The 24,834-nt window shown below is 41.1% G+C and overlaps 1 protein-coding gene across 4 annotated transcripts in view; it reads left to right on the forward strand.

The window, feature by feature from the left end:
• The window catches only part of atp6v0a1a (ATPase H+ transporting V0 subunit a1a), a 50,076-nt gene that overhangs the window by 6,832 nt on the left and 18,410 nt on the right, over window positions 1-24,834 (forward strand). For 2 of the 4 annotated variants that reach the window (XM_061905333.1, XM_061905336.1), the window contains 9 exons: window positions 5,957-6,106; window positions 6,356-6,434; window positions 10,693-10,790; window positions 10,858-10,986; window positions 11,229-11,311; window positions 17,601-17,727; window positions 17,796-17,878; window positions 21,281-21,374; window positions 21,451-21,663. In XM_061905333.1, coding sequence (XP_061761317.1) covers window positions 5,990-6,106; window positions 6,356-6,434; window positions 10,693-10,790; window positions 10,858-10,986; window positions 11,229-11,311; window positions 17,601-17,727; window positions 17,796-17,878; window positions 21,281-21,374; window positions 21,451-21,663 — 1,023 coding nt within the window. In that variant the 5' untranslated portion in view covers window positions 5,957-5,989. Of the gene's footprint in view, window positions 1-5,956; window positions 6,107-6,355; window positions 6,435-10,692; window positions 10,791-10,857; window positions 10,987-11,215; window positions 11,312-17,600; window positions 17,728-17,795; window positions 17,879-21,280; window positions 21,375-21,450; window positions 21,664-24,834 lie in introns of those variants that run through there. The other 2 variants (XM_061905332.1, XM_061905334.1) reach the window with 1 other exon arrangement.

The raw sequence follows: 24,834 nt of genomic DNA on the forward strand, positions 1-24,834 counted from the left end.
TGGGTAGTCCTTTTTTCCCCTCCTCCTACAAGGTGATTATAGATAGAATAGAAAGTACTTTATTGATCCCTGGGGGAAATTCAGCACCACAGTTCAATCACAATAGACAATAATAATAATAAATAATATACAACATATATTATATATATAAGATATGAATAATATAAATATATTCTACATTTAAAGGCCTACTGAAATGGGATTTTCTTATTTAAACGGGGATAGCAGGTCCATTCTATGTGTCATACTTGATCATTTCGCGATATTGCCATATTTTTGCTGAAAGGATTTAGTAGAGAACATCGACGATGAAGTTCGCAACTTTTTGTCGCTAATAAAAAAGCCTTGCCTGTACCGGAAGTAGCAGACGATGTGCGCGTGATGTCACAGGTTGTAGGGATCCTCACATTGTTTATAATCATAGCCTCCAGCAGCAAGAGCTATTCAGACCGAGAAAGCGACAATTTCCCCATTAATTTGAGTGAGGATGAAAGATTTGTGGATGAGGAAAGTAAGAGTGAAGCACCAAAAAAAAAAAAAGAAAAGGCGATGGCTCCAGCCGGCGGCAGCGGGAGCGTTTCAGATGTAATTAGACACATTTACTAGGATAATTCTGCAAAATCCCTTATCTTCTTATTGTGTTAATAGCCAGCTCCAGCTCGTGGTGCCCAAGACCAGACTTAAGACCAGGGGAGACAGGGCCTTCTCTGTGGTCGGCCCTAAGCTCTGGAACCCTCTGCCGCTCCATGTTCAAACTGCTTCCACAGTGGAGTGTTTTAAGTCTCGTCTTAAGACCCACTTTTATTCTTTGGCTTTTAACACTACGTGAGTTGTGTGGTCCTCTGTCCTCTGTTGTCCTCTGTGTTTTTTTATACAATTTTATTTTTATTTTACTGTTTTAATTGATTTTACCCTTTAAAATAGTTTTTAATCATATTTGTTTTTATATTGTTTTTATTGTTTTTATTTTTATTCATTTCTTGTTTTATTCAGTCATTGGTGGAGCATAATATTGTTTTTAACATGGCTGTGCAGCACTTTGGAAACGTTATTGTTGTTTAAATGTGCTATATAAATAAAGTGGATTGGATTGGATTGAATAGTGTTTTAGTGAGATTATAAAGTCATACCTGAAAGTCGGAAGGCTGCGTTGAACGCCAGTGTCTCTGAGAGAAGCCAATAGAGCTCGAAGCCACGATCACAGCTGCCTTTTTGACAGCTGCAGGAGGAGGTCGCATAATCCGCTGAAGTCTCCGGTAAGAGCCGACTTAATAGCACAATTGGTTGACATGTGGTAGAGAAACATGTTCGCTTGACCGCTCTGTGTTAAAGCTTCACAACAAACAAAGAAACACCGGCTGTGTTTCGGTTGCTAAAGGCAGCTGCAATCTACTGCTTTCCACCAACAGCATTCTTTTTTGACGTCTCCATTATTAATTGAACAAATTGCAAAAGATTCTGCAACACAGATGTCCAGAATACTGTGTAATTATGCAATGAAAAGAGACGACTTTTAGCCATAAGTGGTGCTGGGCTTAAATGTCCCCTCCAACCAATAACGTCACAAATACGCGTCAACATAAGCGTCATCATTCCGCGACGTTTTCAACAGGATACTTCGCGGGAAATCTAAAATTGCAATTTAGGAAACTAAAAAAGCCGTATTGGCATGTGTTGCAATGTTAATATTTCATCATTGATATATAAACTATCAGACTGCGTGGTGGGTAGTAGTGGGTTTCAGTAGGCCTTTAACGGTGCTTCAGATCACATGTTCATCTTGTAATCCACAGATAAGACCTGGGTTGTCCTTTTTTCCCTCCTCCTACAAGGTGGTTATGGCACCTCCTGTGGCAGTGTTTTTCAACCTCTTTTTTTGAGCCAAGGCACATTTTTTTGCGTTGAAAAATTCCGGAGGCACACCACCAGCAGAAATCATTAAAAAACGAAACTCAGTTGACAGTAAAGAGTCGTCGTCACAATTGTTGGATATGACTTTGAACCATAACCAAGCATGCATCAATATACAAACCCTGTTTCCATATAAGTTGGGAAATTGTGTTAGATGTAAATATAAACGGAATACAATGATTTGCAAATCTGTTTCAACCCATATTCAATTGAATGCACTACAAAGACAAGATATTTGATGTTCAAACTCATAAACCTTTTTTTTTTTTTTTTTAGCAAATAATAATTAACTTAGAATTTCATGGCTGCAACACGTGCCAAAATAGTTGGGAAAGGGCATGTTCACCACTGTGTTACATCAGCTTTTCTTTTAACAACACTCAAATGTTTGGGAACTGAGGAAACTAATTGTTGAAGCTTTGAAAGTGGACTTCTTTCCCATTCTTGTTTTATGTAGAGCTTTAGTCGTTCAACAGTCCGGGGTCTCCGCTGTCGTATTTTACGCTTCATAATGCGCCGCACATTTTTGATGGGAGACAGGTCTGGACTGCAGGCGGACCAGAAAAGTACCCGCACTCTTTTTTTCTGAAGCCACACTGTTGTAACACGTGCTGAATGTGGCTTGGCATTGTCTTGCTGAAATAAGCAGGGGCGTCCATGAAAAAGGCGGCGCTTAGATGGCAGCATATGTTGTTCCAAAACCTGTATGTACCTTTCAGCATTAATGGTGCCTTCACAGATGTGTAAGTTACCCATGCCTCGGGCACTAATGTACCCCTATGCCATCACAGATGCGGGCTTTTGAACTTTGCGTCAATAACAGTTTGGATGGTTTGCTTCCCCTTTGGTCCGGATGACACAATGTTGAATATTTCCAAAAACAACTTGAAATGTGGACTCATCAGACCAGAGAACAATTTTCCACTTTCCATCAGTCCATCTTAGATGACCTCGGGCCCAGGGAAGCCGGCGGCGTTACTGGATGTTGTTGATAAATGGTTTTGCTTTAACTCGCACTTACAGATGTAGCGACGAATTGTATTTAGTGACAGTGGTTTTCTGAAGTGTTCCTGAGCCCATGTGGTGATATCCTTTAGAGATTGATGTCGGTTTTTGATACAGTGCCGTCTGATAGATCGAAGGTCACGGTCATTCAATGTTGGTTTCCGGCCATGCTGCTTACGTGGAGTGATTTCTCCAGATTCTCTGAACCTTTTGATAATATTATTTACCGTAGATTTTGGAATCCCTAAATTTCTTGCAATTGCACTTTGAGAAACGTTGTTCTTAAACTGTTTGACTATTTGCTCACGCAGTTGTGGAAAAAGGGGTGTACCTCGCCCCATCCTTTCTTGTGAAAGACTGAGCATTTTTTTTGGAAGCTGTTTTTATACCCAATCATGGCACCCACCTGTTCCAAATTAGCCTACACACCTGTGGGATGTTCCAAATAAGTGTTTGATGAGCATTCCTCAACTTTATCAGTATTTGATGCCACCATTCCCAACTTCTTTGTCACATGATGCCGGCATCAAATTCTAAAGTTAATGATTATTTGCAAAAAAAAAAAATTTTTTCAATTTGAACATGAAATATGTTGTCTTTGTTGCATATTCAACTGAATATGGGTTGAAAATGATTTGCAAATCATTGTATTACGTTTATATTTACATCTAACACAATTTCCCAACTCATATGGAAACGGGGTGTGTAGCTCTTTTCTCAAAGTAGGTCAACTGCCATGACCTGACACATCTTATTTCGAGTTTATTGCTGTTTTCCTGTGTGTAGTGGTTTAGTTCTTGTCTTGAGCTCCTATTTTGGTGGCTTTTTCTCTTTTTTTTGGTATTTTTCTGTAGCAGTTTCAGGTCTTCATTTGTGCAATACTTCCCACATCTACTTTGTTTTAGCACTCAATACTTTATTTCAGTTATTTTTATCCTTCCTTGTGTGGACATTATTGATTGTCATGTCATGTTCGAATGTACATCGTGGATGTCGTCTCTGCTCCACAGTAAGTCTTTGCTGTCGTCCAGCATTCTGTTTTTGTTTACTTTCTAGCCGGTTCAGTTTTAGTTTGTTCTGCATAGCCTTCCCTAAGCTTCAATGCCTTTTCTTAGGGGCACTCACCATTTGTTTATTTTTAGTTTAAGCATTAGACACCTTTTTACCTTCACACTACCGCCCGCTGTTTCCGACATCTACAAAGCAATTCGCTACCGGCTGCCACCTACTCAATCAATCAATGTTTATTTATATAGCCATAAATCACAGGTGTCTCAAAGGGCTGCACAAGCCACAACGACATCCTCTGTTAAGAGCCCACATAAGGGCAAGGAAAAACTCACAACCCTGCGGGATGTCAATGTGAATGACTATGAGAAACCTTGGGGAGGACCGCAGTTATGGGTGACCCCCCCACTCTAGGGGAGACCAGATGCAATGGACATCGAGTGGGTCTAACATAATATTGTGAAACATAATATCTCACATAATATTGTGAGAGTCCAGTCCTGGGTTCACCAACGCGGTGCCCGTGGGCACCAGGTAGCCTGTAAGGACCAGCTTAGTAGCCCACTGGCCTGTTCTAAAAATAGCTCAAATAGCAGCACTTACCAGTGAGCTGCCTCTATTTTTAAAATGTAATTTATTTACTGGCAAGCTGGTCTCGCTTTGCTTGACATTTTTAATTCTAAGAGAGACAAAACTCAAATAGAATTTGAAAATCCAAGAAAATATTTTAAGGACTTGGTCTTCACTTGTTTAAATAAATTCATTTCTTTTTTTACTTTGCTTCTTATAACTTTCAGAAAGACAATTTAAGAGAAAAAATACAACCTTAAAAATTATTTTAGGATTTTCAAACACATATACCTTTTTACCTTTTAAATTCCTTCCTCTTCTTTCCTGACAATTTAAATCAATGGTCAAGTGCATTTATTTTTTTAATTGTAAAGAATAATAAATACATTTTTATTTAATTCTTCATTTTAGCTTCTGTTTTTTCGACAAAGAATATATGTGAAATATTTCTTCAAACTTATCATGATTCAAATTAAAAAAAAATATTCTGGCAAATCTAGATAATCTGTAGAAGCAAATTTAAATCTTATTTAAAAGTCTTTGGAATTTCTTTTAAAATTTTTGTTCTGGAAAATCTAGAAGAAATTATGATTTGTCTTTGTTAAAAATATAGCTTGGTCCAATTTGTTAATATATTCTAACAAAGTGCAGATTGGACTTTAACCTATTTAAAACATGTCATCAACAATATATATTTATTGTGAGAAATCATTAAGGTTATCAGTGTTTCCACAAAGATAAATATCATTAATTATTAATAATAACATAGAGTTAAAGGTAAATTTAGTAAATTGGCTATTTCTGGCAATTTATTTAAGTGTGTATCAAACTGGTAGCCCTTCACATTAATCAGTACCCAAGAAGTAGCATCTCTAACTGTTACCGGGAGGACATTCCATAGTACTGGAGCTCGAATAGAAAACGCTCCACTGATATGGAAGAGTATTACACGGTTTCTCTGCCGAGCTTTAGGCAGCACCGACACTCAACAACAACACATAATTTGCAGACTAGAATTACTGGTTTGCAAAAAATATTTTTAACCCAAATAGGTGAAAGTAGATAATCTCCCAAGGCACACCAGACTGTATCTCACAGTTGAAAAACACTGTCCTGTGAACTGAGAAATGCTTTGTTTTCATTGCCTGGCATCCCAGAAATGGCAGAAATTAATCTTTGCCTTCAACCCTTTAATAGCACTTGCTTTGTTCAATCTCTATTTGCATTGTGCTATTAGTCTATGCCAGCGTAACCGCATTCCTACACCGATCATGGGATCAGCGTGAAGGCAACCGGATTTTCTGTCCTTTGGCCATCACATGTCAGCCCTCTCACGCTTGTGCCAAACTGCACACATAGTTGATATTGGCCTACATAATTAGTGAGCGTCACACCACCGTGCTACACAAGAGAGTTTCACCATTAAGAACGGGGTGGAATAACTGTTTGGGATTTCTTGCAGGTTACCAGGAGGCACTCGCGACCACCCGCCGTTATGGGGGAACTCTTCAGAAGCGAGGAGATGACGCTGGCTCAGCTCTTCCTGCAGTCAGAAGCGGCCTACTGTTGCGTCAGCGAACTGGGAGAGATTGGGATGGTGCAGTTCCGCGATGTGAGTCTCTTGATCGTCATCTCCATCATGTGCTCCCAGCTGACTCTTTGTTCCTCACGCGAGAACTTCCATCCCCAAAGACGCTTGAGAGAAGTATTATACTAGAGAGTTGAGTTAGAGGGCATCCCCAGCGGTCATGTCGTATCCTCACATACTGAAAGAAAGTCTGTTTGAGCACATGATGGAGCACAGCCATAAAATAACATATTTTGCTTCATATTTAACACCTTTTGCTTGATTCTCTCGCAGTTAAACCCTGACGTTAACGTCTTCCAGCGCAAGTTTGTCAATGAGGTGCGGCGATGTGAGGAAATGGATCGCAAACTGAGTGAGTCTACATCAGGGGCGCTCACACTTTTTCTGCAGGCGAGATACTTTTCAATTGACCAAGTCGAGGAGATCTACCTCATTCCTATTTATAATTTATATTTATTTATTTATGAAAGAGACATTTTTGTTAACAAGTTAATGGTGTTTAATGATAATACAAGCATGTTTAACACACATAGATTCCTTTCTTTCATGAAGACAAGAATATAAGTTGGTGTATTTGATTCTGATGACTTGCATTGATTGGAATCAGACAGTGGTGCTGATAACGTCCGCATTTTCAAATGGAGGGAAAAAAAAGTCCTCCTTTCCGTCCAATACCACATGAAAGTGGTTGGATTTGGCATCTCATTTGTCCAACTTGCATACTCGTTTTTAAACACTTTATGAGAGTAGCATATGTGTGTGGCCCTTTAATGTCCGGCAGCAGGTGAGTGACGTCAGTGAGTGGGTGGGCAAGCAAGTGAGAAAGCGGTCGCTGAGGGGGGGGGAGAAATACATTGGCATCAAACTCCGTAGCTTGCTAGCTTGTGCACGCTAGCTTTCTGAGACTCTTATTTTGTTAGCACAGGCAGGCTGAAACAGGTCTTTTATGGTGAAGACAGGAACTGTGCAGTCGGTCTTTAGAGTTTTCACAGTAGGTACGGAGTCTCTAGAAATAAAATGTGTTTCTCTGCGTCCGCCCTGTTAGTGATTTTTTTCTTAAATATGAGCTCGCAGCAGCCAGCGTCATCTCACAAGATCCTCGGGTGCCGAGAATGTCAAACAACTGACGAAAGTGAAGTCTTGGTATGATTGATGATTGCTCATTTTTATGTCTATTTTTTAATGCCTGGCTTGAGATCGACTGACACCCTCCGAGATCGACCAGTCGATCGCGATCGACGTAATGGGCACCCCTGGTCTACATGAATTGTAAAGAATTTATTGTGATTTCCAGTTTAAAGTGGAAGATTATCACCAAACCTATGCAAGCGTCGATATATACCTTGATGTTGCAGAAAAAAAGAGCATGTATTTTTTTAACCGATTTCCGAACTCTAAATGGGTGAATTTTGGCAAATTAAACGTTTAGCCTTTCTGTTTATCGGTCTTTTAGCGATGACGTCAGAACAAGACGTCACCTAGGTAATACACCCGCCATTTTCATTTTCAAAACATTACAAACACCGGGTCTCAGCTCTCTTATTTTCCGTTTTTTCGACTATTTTTTGGAACCTTGGAGACATCATGCCTCGTTGGTGTGTTGTCGGAGGGTGTAACAACACTAACAGGGAGGGATTCAAGTTGCACCACTGGCAAGAAATCTGCCGCCAGACCCCCATTGAATTTGCCAGAGTGTCTGGACATTTTACCGGCGATGCTAAGACAGACATGGCACAGAGATGTATGGATAACCTGCAGATGCATTTGCAACCATAAAGTCAACGAAATCACAAAGGTGAGTTTTGTTGATGTTGTTGACTTATGTGCTTATCAGACATATTTGGTCACGGCATGACTGCCAGCTAATCGATGCTAACATGCTATTTACGCTAGCTGTATGTGCATTTTGAAACTATATACCCACATTTAATGCAAAACAGACACTTACCAATCGACGGATTTAAGTTGCTCCAGTGTCACAAAATGCGAAAGTCCTGATCGTTTGGTCCGCACATTTTACCGGCGATGCTAATAAGGCAGCCATGCTATGGGCCACTTCATTAGGTACACCCACGCTATGGCCGAATAGCGTCAATAGCTATTCGCTCAATAGCTTCAATTTTTTTCTTCAGTTTCGTTTTCGCTATCAGCCTCCAAACTCCGACCATCTGTTTCAATGCATGCGTAATCTGTTGAATCGCTTAAACCGCTGAAATCCGAGTCTGAATCCGAGCTAATGTCGCTATATCTTGCTGTGGTAACCGTCATGTTGTTTGTATTGGCAGCCCTGTATGACGTCACAGGGATCAAATAAAGCTTTTTTTAGGGATATTCCGGGAGGTGTAAAATTTTGAAAAAAACTTCAAAAAATAAAACAAGCCACTGGGAACTGATTTTTATTGTTTTTAACCCTTTTGAAATTGTGATAATGTTCCCCTTTAAGTTAATTTTATTTCATGTTCTTTGAACATCAGATGGTTAAAGTATCTTCAAAAATATTTAGGAGAGGAAGACATTTATTTCAACATTAATACAAACATAGAAGTATCAAGGGCACACTCAAAAGTACCCCAAAAATATACACCATATGAGAAAAATGTCATAATAAAAATCTGAATTTTACTAGAATTGCAAGTTAATGAGAATAAAGTTGTAATTTAATGAAAAAACGAAAAAGTCACAAAATGATACACAATTGTAATATATATGGGGGCGTCATATTTTTACTAGACTAATATTTCATTAATGTAGGAGTCGTTTTACGAAAAAAATATGTTATGAGAATATACTCTCATTAACACAAAAATTGCATATTTTTACAGTAACCAAGATGTTTTTTCAAGTAAAGAAAATTGTATGAAAAGGTTTAAGATTATGAAACAGTTTTTTTTATAAGTAAATAAGGTAATAATATAACAAAAAAAAATACTAAAAACAAACATGTAACTACACAATACTAATATTGATTATAAATGAAATATATATATATTAATAATGGATTATTATACTATGTACATTGTCATATATTGTGTATGTTAATATAAAATTACGTAGGTTATAATTATATAACCAGCAACATTTTTTTCTAGGGTTGTCCCAATTGGATATTGATATCAAATACGGTCCAATGTCAGCAAAAAAACAATATATGGGCTTGCATTTAAGATCTCTGATAAAAAAATAAAAAACAATTAAAAAAGATCTCTGATATAAGAGCTCTGATACAAGCAGTTCTGCAGTGGGTTTATTCCTGCAAAGCTGAACAGCCAATTAACATCTAAATGTCCTCCAGTAAGCACACAAGGTTCGTCTTATCACATATTTTAGTCAAGTCATTTACAAAAGGTAAACATGGTAGGCTATAGGCTTCTAGGAGCTCGCAGCTACACAACAGCTATGCAAACAATAGCACTAACGCTAGAAATATGTAATAAATGTAAATATAAATATTGCAGTCTAAAACAACAAATAATTATCAAATAACGATAGTTGCATATTACTTACAAGTACAAAGTTTGCAAGGCAGAAATGTATTAGAAAGTATCCCGTAACAAACGTGTCTGCATCATTCAACCTACTGCATCATTAGCGTAATTATTTATGGTGTCGCCAAAAAAACCCCATATGACTTCACTTTGACTTAAAGACAGCATAAGTCTATTACTGACTGTTTAATAATAAATAGGTTAGTGTTTTTATACCTGCTCTTGTTTTTTTATCAATCAATCAATCAATCAATGTTTACTTATATAGCCCTAAATCACTAGTGTCTCAAAGGGCTGCACAAACCACTACGACATCCTCGGTAGGCCCACATAAGGGCAAGGAAAACTCACACCCAGTGGGACATCGGTGACAATAATGACCCAGTGGGACGTCGGTGACAATGATGACTATGAGAACCTTGGAGAGGAGGAAAGCAATGGATGTCGAGCAGGTCTAACATGATACTGTGAAAGTTCAATCCATAATGGAACCAACACAGTCGCGAGAGTCCAGTCCAAAGCGGATCCAACACAGCAGCGAGAGTCCCGTTCACAGCGGAGCCAGCAGGAAAACATCCCAAGCGGAGACGGATCAGCAGCGCAGAGATGTCCCCAGCCGATACACAGGCAAGCAGTACATGGCCACCGGATCGGACCGGACCCCCTCCACAAGGGAGAGTGGGACATAGAAGAAAAAGAAAAGAAACGGCAGATCAACTGGTCTAAAAAGGGAGTCTATTTAAAGGCTAGAGTATACAAATGAGTTTTAAGGTGAGACTTAAATGCCTCTACTGAGGTGGCATCTCGAACTGTTACCGGGAGGGCATTCCAGAGTACTGGAGCCCGAACGGAAAACGCTCTATAGCCCGCAGACTTTTTTTGGGCTTTGGGAATCACTAATAAGTGTTTTAGTAATTTCGCTTGATTAAGTATTTTCGAACATTTCACACTACAAAATAATAAAAGTATCAGATGAGTACCTGCCAGTACTCAAAACTCCCAAAACGGTATCTTATTTGTTCCTTCTCTTTAAGCCCTTTGTTTTTCGATGTGTTATTTAATTGGGGCGGCTTGCTCCTCAAGTTTCAAGTTTTTATTGTATCGCTGCCATTTTCTGATTGTCAGGGTTTGTGGAGAAAGAGATCAAGAAGGCCAATATTCCAATAGTCGACACCGGAGAGAACCCCGAAGTCCCCTTCCCGAGAGACATGATCGACTTGGAGGTACCTTGCCCATCTCTACTAGGCTGCCAAGATCGGTTTGTTCACTTCCTGCCTGACTCGCCCGCAGGCCACTTTTGAGAAGTTGGAGAACGAGCTGAAGGAAATAAACACCAACCAGGAAGCCCTGAAAAAGAACTTCCTGGAGCTGACCGAGCTCAAGCACATTCTGCGGCGCACTCAGCAGTTTTTCGACGAGGTGAGCTCGAGAAACAGAAACAGAAACAAAACATGCAGGCTAGGACACAGTGGAGAAAGTAGCAATGTACACCCCGCTCCATTGCTCCACTAACCACAGATGTTAAGTTGTCTTTAACGAGGCTTAACAAGATGTTAAGGAGGTTAATCATTCAACCAGACATCTCAGAGTTTAGAAATTAACCGTCTACTTTTTTTGTTTAATATTCTTTTCTTTTTTACTGTTAATGGACTCTCCTGCAGATGGAGGACCCCACGCTCCTGGAGGAGTCCTCGACCCTGCTGGACCCCAACGAGGCAAATCGAGGGACTCCGCTGCGGCTTGGGTGAGTTTGCGTTTTTTAATGGTACAGTCGTCCCTTGTTTATCGCGGCTAATTGGTTCCAGGCCTGACGGTGGTAGACACATTTTGGTGTAGTACGATGTTTTCAATGTTAAAGTAACAATGATTGTCACACACACACACACACACACACACTAGGTGCCCTCTGCATTTGACCCATCCCCTTGATCACCCCCTGGGAGGTGAGGGTAGCGGTGGGCAGCAGCGGTGGGCAGCAGCGGTGCCGCGCCCTGGAATAATTTTTTCGGTGATTTAACCCCCAATTCCAACTAGGGCTGGGCGATGTGGCCTTTTTTTAATATCTCAATATTTATTGGCCATATTGCGATACACGATATATATCTCAATATTTTGCCTTAGCCTTGAATGAACACTTGATACATATAATCACAGCAGTATGATGATTTTATGTGCCTACATTAAAACATTCTTGTTCATACTGCATTAATATATGCTCATTTTAAACTTTCATGCAGAGAGGGAAATCACAACTAAGTCAATTGAAACTGTATTTATTAAGCAGTGGCACAAACATTCATGTCATTTCAAAACAGAAAGTGCAAGATTGTCAGAGACATTTTAAAACAAGCTATTAGTGCACTTTTGTGCATGATGTCACTAAGATGACGTATCATAACGACACAAAATTTAAAGTGCACTTTTTTTTACAGAACGCCACTACAATAATTTAAAGCAAATAAAGTGCACTTTTATGCATGATGTCACACAAGATATTTCAATAAGTGTCAAATAAAAATGAGCTGCATAATAGGAAATCAAAAATTGTTAGTCCTTTGCTATGTGGTAGGTTCCTGCGGACATGATCTCCTTTTGTTGTTGACTGTTTTTTAATACGGTGTTGATCTGGAAATGTTTGCCTCGGCATTTTGATGGTGTGTATGTGTGGCACCAAATGGAGATGTTTACATGCAGATTAAGCACTCTTCATTCTCTAGCAGGTGACCCTTGAAATGATGCTACATATTAGCAGTAGTGCTATTTTTGGTAGCAACGCTTTTGCCGCATACTTGACAAAATACGGTTTTCTGTTCGACATATTCCCGCTTGAAGCCAAACCACCGCCAGACGATGGACACCCTGCTGTTTTTCTTGGGAATGAATTCTTCTTTCATTTGGTACCAGATTTGCACCTTCTTTCTCTCGTATTACCACTTGCATCACCGCTAACGTTACCCATGCTGCTACGTATGTGATGTATGACGTGACGTATGTAAGAAGGTGCGCTTTCTGTCTGTGAGGACAGACAAGATAGCGTGGGAAACGCATGCAGTGTAATGCCAGCAGCTAAAAGCAACTGTGTGAGAACGTATACTCGAATATCACAATATAATCATTTTCTATATTACACAGAGACAAACCCACGATGTATCGAGTATATCGATATATCGCCCAGTCCTAATTCCAACCCTTGATTCTGAGAGCTAAGCAGGGAAGTAATGGATCCCATTTTTATAGTCTTTGGTATGACTCTGCCGGGGTTTAAACTCACAACCAACCGATCTCAGGGCGGACACTCTAACCCAGGGGTAGGGAACCTATGGCTCTTTTGATGACTGCGTCTGGCTCTCGGATAAATCTGAGCTGACATTGTTTAACACGATAAGTAATGAATAATTCCACTTGTAATCACAGTGTTAAAAATAATGTTCAAAATATTAAACATTCTCATGCATTTTTAATCCATCCATCCGTTTTCAACCGCACCTGTTTAAGAAGTTGCGTTAATGGTAGGAAGTTATTTATTTACTTTTGGTTAGTGTGTGGCTTGCCCTCCTAGGGGTTCTTCACCAACCACCAAGCACGTCCGGTTGCAGACTACACACCGTCAGCAAGGAAACAAACACTTTCGCAGCCATATTGCCTCTAATTAATGTTGCAATTTTTAATGTCAACAAAGCAATAATGCCATATAAAAAACGCTTAAATGTAAAGTAAGGCTCCACTTTGCACTCTATGCACGGATAAAAGTATCAATGTTTTAAACAAATGATCTAAGACAACAAAGTTGGGACAATGTGTAGAGTGAAAATAATGTAAATAAAGCAAATGGTAATTTTTTCGGTACTTTCATGACGCTTTATGGCAAACATTCTCCATGAAAACAAATGAGTTAGAAGCAAAATAATACAAATCAACCATGGATAGATTACAAAGGGACTGAAAAATGCTTGTAACAAAAATAATACATTATTTAGAACTAGGGTTGTCCCGATACCAATATTTTTTTCAGGTACCAAAATGTATATCGATACTTTTCCAAATAAAGGGAATTACGAAAGCGGGTCAATTTTGGCTTTATTTTAACAGAAAATCTTGCAATACAATAAACTTATGTTTCTTATTGTACTCAAAGAACAATTTTAGAAGGTTCAAATATAAACTAAAGGGCATTAAACACATTGTTTTTCTTGTTGCACTCAAAGAACAATTTACAACTTTCCATATTCCCTATAGTCTGCCATAATCAAGGATTAGATTAGAATATAATAAACAATCCTTATTTACATTATATTAAATGTTTCATAATTTATGGTTGCCAATCTTGGTCTGTACTTTAAAGGGGAACATTATCACAATTTCAAAAGGGTTAAAAATAATAAAAATCAGTTCCCAGTGGCTTGTTGTATTTTTTTTAGTTTTTTTCAAAATTTTACCGGTCCCGGAATATCCCTAAATAAAGCTTTAAAGTGCCTTATTTTCGCTATCTTCGAAACCACTTTCCATTTCCCTGTGACGTCATACAGTGCTGCCAATACAAACAACATGGTGGTTACCACAGCAAGATATAGCGACATTAGCTCGGATTCAGACTCGGATTTCAGCGGCTTAAGCGATTCAACAGTTTACGCATGTATTGAAACAGATGGTCGGAGTATGGAGGCAGATAGCGAAAATAAAATTGAAGAAGAAATTGAAGCTATTGAGCGAATAGCTACTGACGCTATTCGGCCATAGCGTGGGTGTACCTAATGAAGTGGCCCATTGCATGGCTGCCTTATTAGCATCGCCGGTAAAATGTGCAGACCAAACGATCAGGACTTTCGCATCTTGTGACACTGGAGCAACTTAAATCCGTCGATTGGTAAGTGTTTGTTTCGCATTAAAAGTGGGTATCTAGTTTCAAATGTACATACAGCTAGCGTAAATAGCATGTTAGCATTGATTAGCGTAGCATGTTAGCATCGATTAGCTGGCAGTCATGCCGTGACCAAATATGTCTGATTAGCACATAAGTCAACAACATCAACAAAACTCACCTTTGTGATTTCGTTGACTTAATCGTTGCAAATGCATCTGCAGGTTATCCATACATCTCTGTGCCATGTCTGTCTTAGCATCGCCGGTCAAATGTGGAGACACTCTGGTACATTCAATGGGGGTCTGGCGGCAGATTTCTTGCCAGTGGTGCAACTTGAATCCCTCCCTGTTAGTGTTGTTACACCCTCCGACAACACACCGACGAGGCATGATGTCTCCAAGGTTCCAAAAAATAGTTGAAAAAACGGAAAATAACAGAGCTGAGACCCGGTGTTTGTAATGTGAAAATGAATATGGCGGGTGTGTTACCTCGGTGACGTCACGTTCTGACGTCATCGCTAAAAGACCGATAAACAGAAAGGCGTTTAATTTGCCAAAATTCACCCATTTAGAGTTCGGAAATTGGTTAAAAAAATACATGGTCTTTTTTCTGCAACATCAAGGTATATATTGACGCTTGCATAGGTTTGGTGATAATGTTCCCCTTTAAGAAAAATACAATTATTAGTAATTACTAACAACAAAACGATGGATAAATGTGCCCAGATAAGCCATGTAGCAGGTAAAACACACATTGTTAAAGATAAAACACAAATTGTAGCCACATTAGATGGTCGGTCTTAACTCCGCAAATATTTGGCATCAAGCAGAGCAGCTGTGTGCATGTCTATGTATTTACATATGCACAACAGAGGAGCTGTTGACTTTTGAGAGTAGTATGTGTGTTTGCGAGAATGTCAACGTGTTGGCTGAGTGACGTCAGTGAGTGAGTGGGCGAGTACAGAGAGAGAGGAGCACGCAAACTGTGTCCTGCAAAACTAACAATAAAGCAACCGGATTATCAAAAATCGGCAGCCTCGAATTCTGCCCGGAAAGCGGATCTTAGCAGACCCATTGCAAGGTAAAGTGAACTGAAGGGAACGTCTCCCCTGCGCTCCTCTTCTACGGTCTGCACCGGAGTGAACAGCAGGACAGGTGTAACATCTACATTATTACCTGTCACTCTTTATAACTCCTTGTGCTTATTATGTAAATGTTTACCCCAGTTTGACGCAAAAGTTGGCAATACTAATCGCCACATTTGGCGTGGTGTGTTTTAGTTAAGTTAAAGTAAAGTACCAGTGTTTGTCACACACACTAAGTGTGGTGAAATTTGTCCTCTGCATTTGACCCATCCTCTTGTTCACCCCCTGGGAGGTGAGGGGAGCAGTGAGCAGCAGTGGTGGCCGCGCCCGTGAATAATTTTGGGTGATTTAACCCCCAATTCCAACCCTTGATGCTGAGTGCCAAGCAGGGAGGCAATGGGTCCCATTTTTTGAGTCTTTGGTATGACTGCCGGGGTTTGAACTCACAACCTACCGATCTCAGGGCGGACATTCTAAACAGTAGGCCACTAAGGAGGTTGTTTTAAAGCAACACTTGAAGCGGGGCGCTTCCTTGTTTAAAGTGTCACCTTTATCGTTGGTTTTGAAGCCCAAATACATCCTTAATGCGCTTCACCACCCTCTTTATTGACCAGCAGAATTGTCGTTTTTTTGCCATTTTGCCATATTGCTTGTATGCACTTTGTGTGTGCATTTTGACACACAACATCATGCGTCTAGGCTCTGTAGTCAACGCCACACAGCAGCATTTAGATGAAAGAACGGTACTAGTACTTTTCAAAGGCAGTATAGTACCGATTTCATTCAATTGGTATCGCAGTACTTTATTAGTACTGGTAACAAGTAGGGGTGGGCAAAAATATCGATATAGCAATACATCGCGATACGTTCTCTTCCGATTCAATATCGATACTCAAAGTTTGAATATCGATAAAAATAAAAAATCATGTTTTTTAGACGGACTGTAAATGCAGTGCGACCTCCGCTCCGCCAGGTGTCGCTGTGCCGCTACCTCACTGCAAGGCGTTTGCACTCTTCTTCTTGTTTTTCCCCGGCTGTTGCAGTGAGGCAGTGGAGCTGAAAAACCCCCAAAACAAAACAAGCAAGCATGGAAGGTAAACTTAAACTAGAGACGCCCTCGAACTTTAAGGCAGATGTTTGGAAGTATTTTGGATTCCAAAGGAAAAGAGAGCACACAAGTGCTTCTGCAATATGTATGCATAGACATATTTTACTTTTCTACATACATTCAGTGAAGTGTTCAAACTGTCACACGCAGTTCTTGTCCAGGGAGACAAGTGTGTGAACTTAATTTTGTCATTTAAGGTCAAAGGGAAGAAGCTGCACTTTATTTTGTATTTTCAATTTCAGTGTGTGTGACACACTGCATTTTATTTGGAGTATTTAATCTAAGTTCAGAAGAAACATGATGCACTGAGGTTTCAGTTCAGTTTGTGGACACTGACCCACACTGCACTTTGTGTCATTGTGCTCAGGGAGACTAATAATAAGGCACACTGCACTTTTCAATGTGTTTCAGACAGCGTGTTGTTCATGCAAATATGTTGTAACTTGTGCTTGAATAGTTAAAATAAAATGGCATGGGTAACTTGAATTACATTTGCCTCAGTTTGTTCCGTCAATTATCACTATCATCTGATGTACATACAACTCAGATTTTAAGATGCATAATGCATTTTACATTTTTCAGTTAACTATGTAGAATATTGCAATATATTGCATGTATCGCAAAACTTTTAATATCGCAATATCGTATCGTATCGTGACACAAGTATCGTGATGCGTATCGTATCGTGAGGTCCTTGGCAATACCCAGCCCTAGTAACAAGCAGAAAATAAGTACAAAAAGTATCAAAACAAGCTAAATAACCAACTACTAAAAGAATATAACAATAATTTATTAGACAACAAAAATAATGAGAGCAACTTTGGGCATCCTAAATAATATTATTATAAATGGCACGAAGAAAGATTATCCTCAATCCATTAAAGACGAAAACATAAGAAATGGCAGCATGAACAACGCATTCTCAATATATTAAAGTGATATGTTTGAATCGCAACGACTGACTCGATTCTTTGCTCAAGATTTGTGGCGGGAGTCATCGGAAGAGAGCGCATTCCCACGTTTGAGAGGATGCTGTGGAGAGTTTGCAGAGGGAACGTGTTCCTGAGGCAGGCTGACATCGAAGATACTCTGGAGGACCCTCATTCGGTCAGCCAGCAGCTTTACGGGGGACACGATGCATGTCAAGGTGCTTACCGTGTTAAATATGTCCGCAGGGCGATCAGGTGCACAAGTCGGTTTTCATCATCTTCTTCCAGGGAGACCAGCTGAAGAACAGAGTGAAGAAGATCTGTGAAGGGTAAGGGAAGAAACCCAATTATGTTTTTTTTTAATAGGAATGAGTAACGAATACGGTATAGTTTTGGCACAGACAGTATCTTGCCGGTCCTATCAATCAATCAATGTTTACTTATATAGCCCTAAATCACTAGTGTCTCAAAGGGCTCCACAAACCACAACACAAACCACTACGACATCCTCGGTAAGCCCACATAAGGGCAAGGAAAACTCACACCCAGTGGGACGTCGGTCACAATGATGACTATGAGAAACCTTGGAGAGGACGAAAGCAATGGATGTCGAGCGGGTCTAACATGATACTGTGAAAGATTTATACAGCCCTAAATCACAAGTGTCTCAAAGGGCTGCACAATCCACAACGGCATCCTCGGTTCAGAGCCCACAAAAGGGCAAGGAAAAACTCACAACCCAGTGGGATGTCAATGTGAATGACTATGAGAAACCTTGGACAGGACTGCAGATGTGGGTGACCCCCCCCCCCCCCCACCCCCCTTCCACAAGGAGAGGGGGGCAGAGTAGAAAAGAAAAGAAACGGCAGATCAACTGGTCTAAAAAGGGGGTCTATTTAAAGGTTAGAGCAGGGGTCGGGAACCTTTTTGGCTGAGAGAGCCATGAAAGCTAAATATTTTAAAATGTATATCTGTAAGAGCCATATAATATTTCCATCCATCCATCCATTTCCTACCGCTTATTCCCTTAGGGGGTTGCGGGGGGCGCTGGCGCCTATCTTAGCTACAATTTTTTAATGCCAAATACAACAAAAGTAAGACCAACATTTCTAAAGTATAATAAGTCTCTTATTCTTTTTAATAAGATTTTTATTCTGAGGTTAACCAATAATAATTAAAATACTTCTTACCATTAATGCAACTTCATGAACAGGTATGGTAGAAAATTATGCATATATTATCACACAACTTTTATGCTTAAGGGCCGTTGCTATAAATATTGTCAATTGTGCTGAAGTGGTATTTTTCTTTGTCTGTGCAAAACTGGCAATCCAAAACATTGCAAGCTAGTCTGGTGTCAGTGTCCAGGAACGGCCTGCTGACTGCCAAGGCCGGACACCGCCGTGACGCAGACAGAGCAGCGAGACAAGGCGATATCACCAGCGTCAACACATTTGCATTTTTGTATAGTCATATATTGTGTCTAACTGGAGTTGTCGAGATTACCCCCTTCCCTCAGCGACAGCTTCAGTGATGTAAACAGGGACCTCCCAAATAAATAGAGGAAGCACACAGGCTGGACAATTAGGACGTAGTTTGGATCTGTAACTAGAATACAGCCCAAAACACATGTCTCCTCATTGAGCCAAATTGAACTCTGTCTCTGCATGATTCCTTGCTTCTCGTCCGTTTAATAGATTTCATCAGTTTTTGAACCTGATGGATTACCAGCGGATATAATGTAGAAATGTGTGCTAAGATTTATCTGAGAGCCAGATGCAGTCATCAAAAGAGTGAAATAGGTTCCCTACCCCTGGGTTAGAGTATACAAATGAGTTTTAAGTTGGGACTTAAATGCTTCTACTACAGGGCTCGATTCACGTAAAATCCAATGGTGCCACGTTTCAGTACCTGACGCCACGTCTTGTTTTGTCGACTCAGACGGGTCTTTGCATTTGGGTACTTGGTGATCATTCCAGCAGCACTGAGAGTGGCCTGGTAATGTTGCAATTTTAAATTCAAACAAAATAATTAATTCAAAAAAACGCTCCAACTTACTGTAAGTAAATGTAGGCTCTACCTTTTCGAAAATGCGCTAGTTTGATGCTAATATACATCGACTTTGCTGTTGACATGCTACTGATTAGCATTAGCGATTTTACATGGCAATTTTAACATCTACAAACGTAATAAAAACTGCAACTAAGATGCACGTTGCAATCAAATAGCTGGGGTAATAATTACAATACTTGCCGTTTTAAACCCTTTTGGGCGCAACAAAAGACTAGACAGCAAAGACTGAACTGACTTGCTGACACACCATAAGCTAAAATTCGCTCCATTTTGTCCACTAAAGACGCCGAGATCATTATCCATGCGTTTGTTACGTCTCGTCTCGATTACTGTAACGTATTATTTTCGGGTCTCCCCGTGTCTAGCATTAAAAGATTACAGTTGGTACAAAATGCGGTTGCTAGACTTTTGACAAGAACAAGAAAGTTTGATCACATTACGCCTGTACTGGCTCACCTGCACTGGCTTCCTGTGCACGTAAGATGTGACTTTAAGGTTTTACTACTTATGTATAAAATATTGCACGGTCTAGCTCCATCCTATCTTGCCGATTGTATTGTACCATATGTCCCGGCAAGAAATCTGCGTTCAAAAGACTCTGGCTTATTAGTGATTCCTAAAGCCCAAAAAAAGTCTGCGGGCTATAGAGCGTTTACCGTTCGGGCTCCAGTACTCTGGAATGCCCTCCCGGTAACAGTTCGAGATGCTACCTCAGTAGAAGCATTTACGTCTCACCTTAAAACTCATCTGTATGCTCTAGCCTTTAAATAGACCTCCTTTTTAGACCAGTTGATCTGCCGCTTCTTTTCTTTTTTCTCCTCTGTCCCCCCTTCCCTTGTGGAGGGGGTCCGGTCCGATGACCATGGAAGAAGTACTGGCTGTCCAGAGTCGAGACCCAGGATGGACCGCTCGTCGGGACCCAGGATGGACCGCTCGCCTGTATCGGTTGGGGACATCTCTACGCTGCTGATCCGCCTCCGCTTGAGATGGTTTCCTGTGGACGGGACTCTCGCTGCTGTCTTGGATCCGCTTTGAACTGAACTCTCGCGGCTGTGTTGGAGCCACTATGGATTGATCTTTCACAGTATCATGTTAGACCCGCTCGACATCCATTGCTTAAGGTCCCCTAGAGGGGGGGGGGCTTGCCCACTTCTGAGGTCCTCTCCAAGGTTTCTCATAGTCAGCATTGTCACTGGCGTCCCACTGGATGTGAATTCTCCCTGCCCACTGGGTGTGAGTTTTCCTTGCCCTTTTGTGGGTTCTTCCGAGGATGTCGTAGTCGTAATGGTTTGTACAGTCCTTTGAGACATTTGTGATTTAGGGCTATATAAAAAAACATTGATTGATTGATTGATAAACACTACTGCCATTTCACATCTTGGACTTGAAACTGTAATTGAGACTCAGAAATGTCACAAGATATAACAACTGCACAGCAGGTATCACAATCTGCTCATTTTTAAATGTTGCAACAGAAAAATATATTTTGTCATCAAAAATAATATTTATTAACACACAAAAGTACTAAAAATTGGTACAGTTGAGTACAGTCATTGATACCCGGGTACCAGAAATTGGTGTCGGTTCAAATGTGAATAGTCCCCGTCGCTAGTTATGTATTTTTCTGCTAAGTCCTTCTCCCTATTCCATGTCTTTAGCTTCCGAGCAACGTTGTACCCATGTCCAGAAACCTCCCAGGAGAGAAAAGAGATGCTGGCGGGGGTTAACGCTCGCATCGAGGACCTGCAAATGGTAATTTATTTCAAAGAGAACGCACCGGTTAAAAGCCTCTCACACAATATTGGCACAATGTGCGATTGGCCTGTAGGTGCTGAACCAGACGGAGGACCACAGACAGAGGGTCCTGCAGGCGGCGGCCAAGGCGGTGCGCGTGTGGTTCATCAAGGTGAGGAAGATGAAGGCCATCTATCACACGCTCAACCTCTGCAACATCGACGTGACCCAGAAGTGTCTCATCGCCGAGGTGTGGTGCCCCGTCTCTGACCTGGACTCCATTCAGTTCGCTCTGCGCAGGGGCACGGTGAGACATTCCTGAAGTTATCCTGTAACGTTTCTTGTATTTGTGCTGTACAGTTTATTTACTTCTCTGTTGCGGGTCCCAAACTCTGGAACGATCTCCCTCTCCGTATGAGACAGGCCCCTTATTTGGCTATTTTTAAAACCCTTCTTAAAACCCATTTTTATTAACTGGCTAAAGTCAGAATGAGACTTTAAACTGTTTTTAACTGTTTAACTTTTTAACTGCTATTTATTTAACAAATTGTTCTTAGGATAATTTGTACTTGCTTTTTCAGTGTGTATTTTACTTCCGTTTTAAATGTTATTTTTTAGTCCGTCCTTTGCCTCTATTTCTTTGTGGTGTACAGCCCTTTGTTCTTCAACTGTGGTTGTTTTTAAAGGGCTTTACTAATAAAGTTGGTATGGTATGGTACTTGTGGAGACACCATGAATTCACCGGTCAACACCTCGATTCAGTCGGTGAATGTGTGGTCTACAAAAGCAAATAAACACCCAGGTCTTTAGTTAGCGACACATTAAAATCATGAACATCTGTGGCTGCGGCCAACTTCCCATACCTGCATTTTAAGTATCATGAATGGTCAGAAATGACTATCAACTACAATAGATTAGGGGTGCCCATTACGTCGATCGCGAGCTACCAGTCGACCGCGGGGGGTGTGTCAGTCGATCTCCAGCCAGGCTTTTAAAAAAAATAGACCTAAAAATTAGTGATCATCAATCTTCACCAAGACGTCACTTAAATGACATTCACGGTACCGGAGGGTCTTGTGAGATGACGCTGGCTGCTGCAAGATCATTATTATGAAAATATGACCGAGAGGAAGGCGAGAAACACTTTTTATTTCAACAGACTCTCGCGCCGTACCTTCCGTCAAAACTCTAAAGGCCGACTGAACATTTCCTATCTTCACAATAAAAGCACTGCTTCATGCTGCCTGCGCTAACTAAATACAGAGTCTCGAAAAACTGGCGTGCACAAGCGATCCCTCAGAAAGCTGGCGTGCACATCACTTGTTCACGCCAGCTTTCCGAGACTCTTATTTTGTTAGCGCAGGCAGCATGAAGCAGGGCTTTTATTGTGAAGATAGGAAATGTGCAGTCGGCCTTTAGAGTTTTGACGGAAGGGACGGCGCGAAAGTCTGTTGAAATAAAAAGTGTTTCTCGCCTTCCTCTCTGTCATTTTTTCATAATAATGAACTGGCAGCAGCCAGCGTCATCTCACAAGACCCTCGGGTGCCGTGAATGTCAATCAAGCAAGCTACGGAATTTGCCGCCAATGTTTTTCTTGTAAAGTGTATGGAAGCTGGATGAATTAGATGACAAAAACCAACAACTTTCATGTGGTATTGTACAGAAAGGACAACTTTTTTTCTCCTCCATTTGAAAATGTGGGCGTTATCATCATTACTGTCTGATTCCAATCAATGCAAGTCATCAGAATCAGGTAATACACCAACTTATATTCTTGTCTTTGTGAAAGAAAGACATCTATATGTGTTACACATGCTTGTACTATCATTAAACACATTTAACTTGTTTACAAAAATGTCTCTTTCATAAATAAATATAAATGATATATATAAATGAGGTAGATCCCCTCGAGTTGGTCAATTGAAAAGTAGCTCGCCTGCAGAAAAAGTGTGGGCACCCCTGCTATGGATTAACTCGTTACATAAACTTTGCAGTTTTGGTAAATATACGCCAAAGCTATAATTCGAGCATTCTCACTGGCACTCAAGGGCGGACGCGCCCCTTTCCTCTCCCTTATCTCTCCCATCCAAAGGCAAAACCTAGTAACTCACTTCTAGCTGATTTTGAGAAAACAAAGGAAAAGCAATCTATCTTGATGCTGTCTTACAAAGATCTACAAAGTCATCAAACGTGTAGATGTTTTCTTGAGCTTTCATTTTCTTGCCGATTGAGCCATGGATTGAATCCGCTCTCATGAACGTGTGCCCTTTCTCCAGATATTTTATCACAATCCCGGGTGGGCCCCATTCTGCGTTTGCACATTGGCCAAGAGCCGTGTACAGGGTCCAGTTTTTATTTTGACCTCCACAGTTATCTGCCCAAAAGAGTATGCAAGGGGAAGAATCAAGAACAATACATTTAATGAAGATGCTTGCAACGTCCCGGGCCAATCTTCCAAATATCCCCTCGTGCCATGATATCACATAATCAGGTTGACCGTCGGCCCCCATTCGTGCAAATGTCTCATTAAAGACCATGAGGTGACAAAGAAGCTCCGATTGGTCCCTTGAGATACTAGGTTTTTCTGTTGTATCTACGCGGTCCGGGTTGGGGAGGAGACCCTGCCCCAAGTGGAGGAGTTCAAGTACCTAGGAGTCTTGTTCACGAGTGGGGGAAGAGTGGATCGTGAGATCGACAGGCGGATCGGTGCGGCGTCTTCAGTAATGCGGACGTTGTATCGATCCGTTGTGGTGAAGAAGGAGCTGAGCCGGAAGGCAAAGCTCTCAATTTACCGGTCGATCTACGTTCCCATCCTCACCTATGGTCATGAGCTTTGGGTCATGACCGAAAGGATAAGATCACGGGTACAAGCGGCCGAAATGAGTTTCCTCCGCCGGGTGGCGGGGCTCTCCCTTAGAGATAGGGTGAGAAGCTCTGCCATCCGGGAGGAGCTCAACGTAAAGCCGCTGCTCCTCCACATCGAGAGGAGCCAGATGAGGTGGTTCGGGCATCTGGTCAGGATGCCACCCGAACGCCTCCCTAGGGATGTGTTTAGGGCACGTCCAGCTGGTAGGAGACCACGGGGAATACCCAGGACACGTTGGAAAGACTATGTCTCCCGGCTGGCCTGGGAACGCCTCGGGATTCCCCGGGAAGAGCTAGACGAAGTGGCTGGAGATAGGGAAGTCTGGGCTTCCCTGCTTAGGCTGCTGCCCCCGCGACCCGACCTCGGATAAGCGGAAGATGATGGATGGATGGATGGATCTACGCGGTTATGTGGTAGTTGCCAGGTCCTGCCATGCGCGTAACAGCTTACTTACGGAACAAATTACAATATCGCATACACTAATGTAAAGCATAACTACAAAAGTATTACCAGCTCAGTTTTGACCAAAATTGAGTTACTGGGTTTATCCTTTGGACGGGAGATCTCTCCTGCTTGCTTCTTTGTCTCTTCTTAACTTTCTTGTTGCCTCTT

Source organism: Nerophis ophidion, linkage group LG07, assembly GCF_033978795.1.
Source record: "Nerophis ophidion isolate RoL-2023_Sa linkage group LG07, RoL_Noph_v1.0, whole genome shotgun sequence".
NCBI lineage: Eukaryota > Metazoa > Chordata > Actinopteri > Syngnathiformes > Syngnathidae > Nerophis > Nerophis ophidion.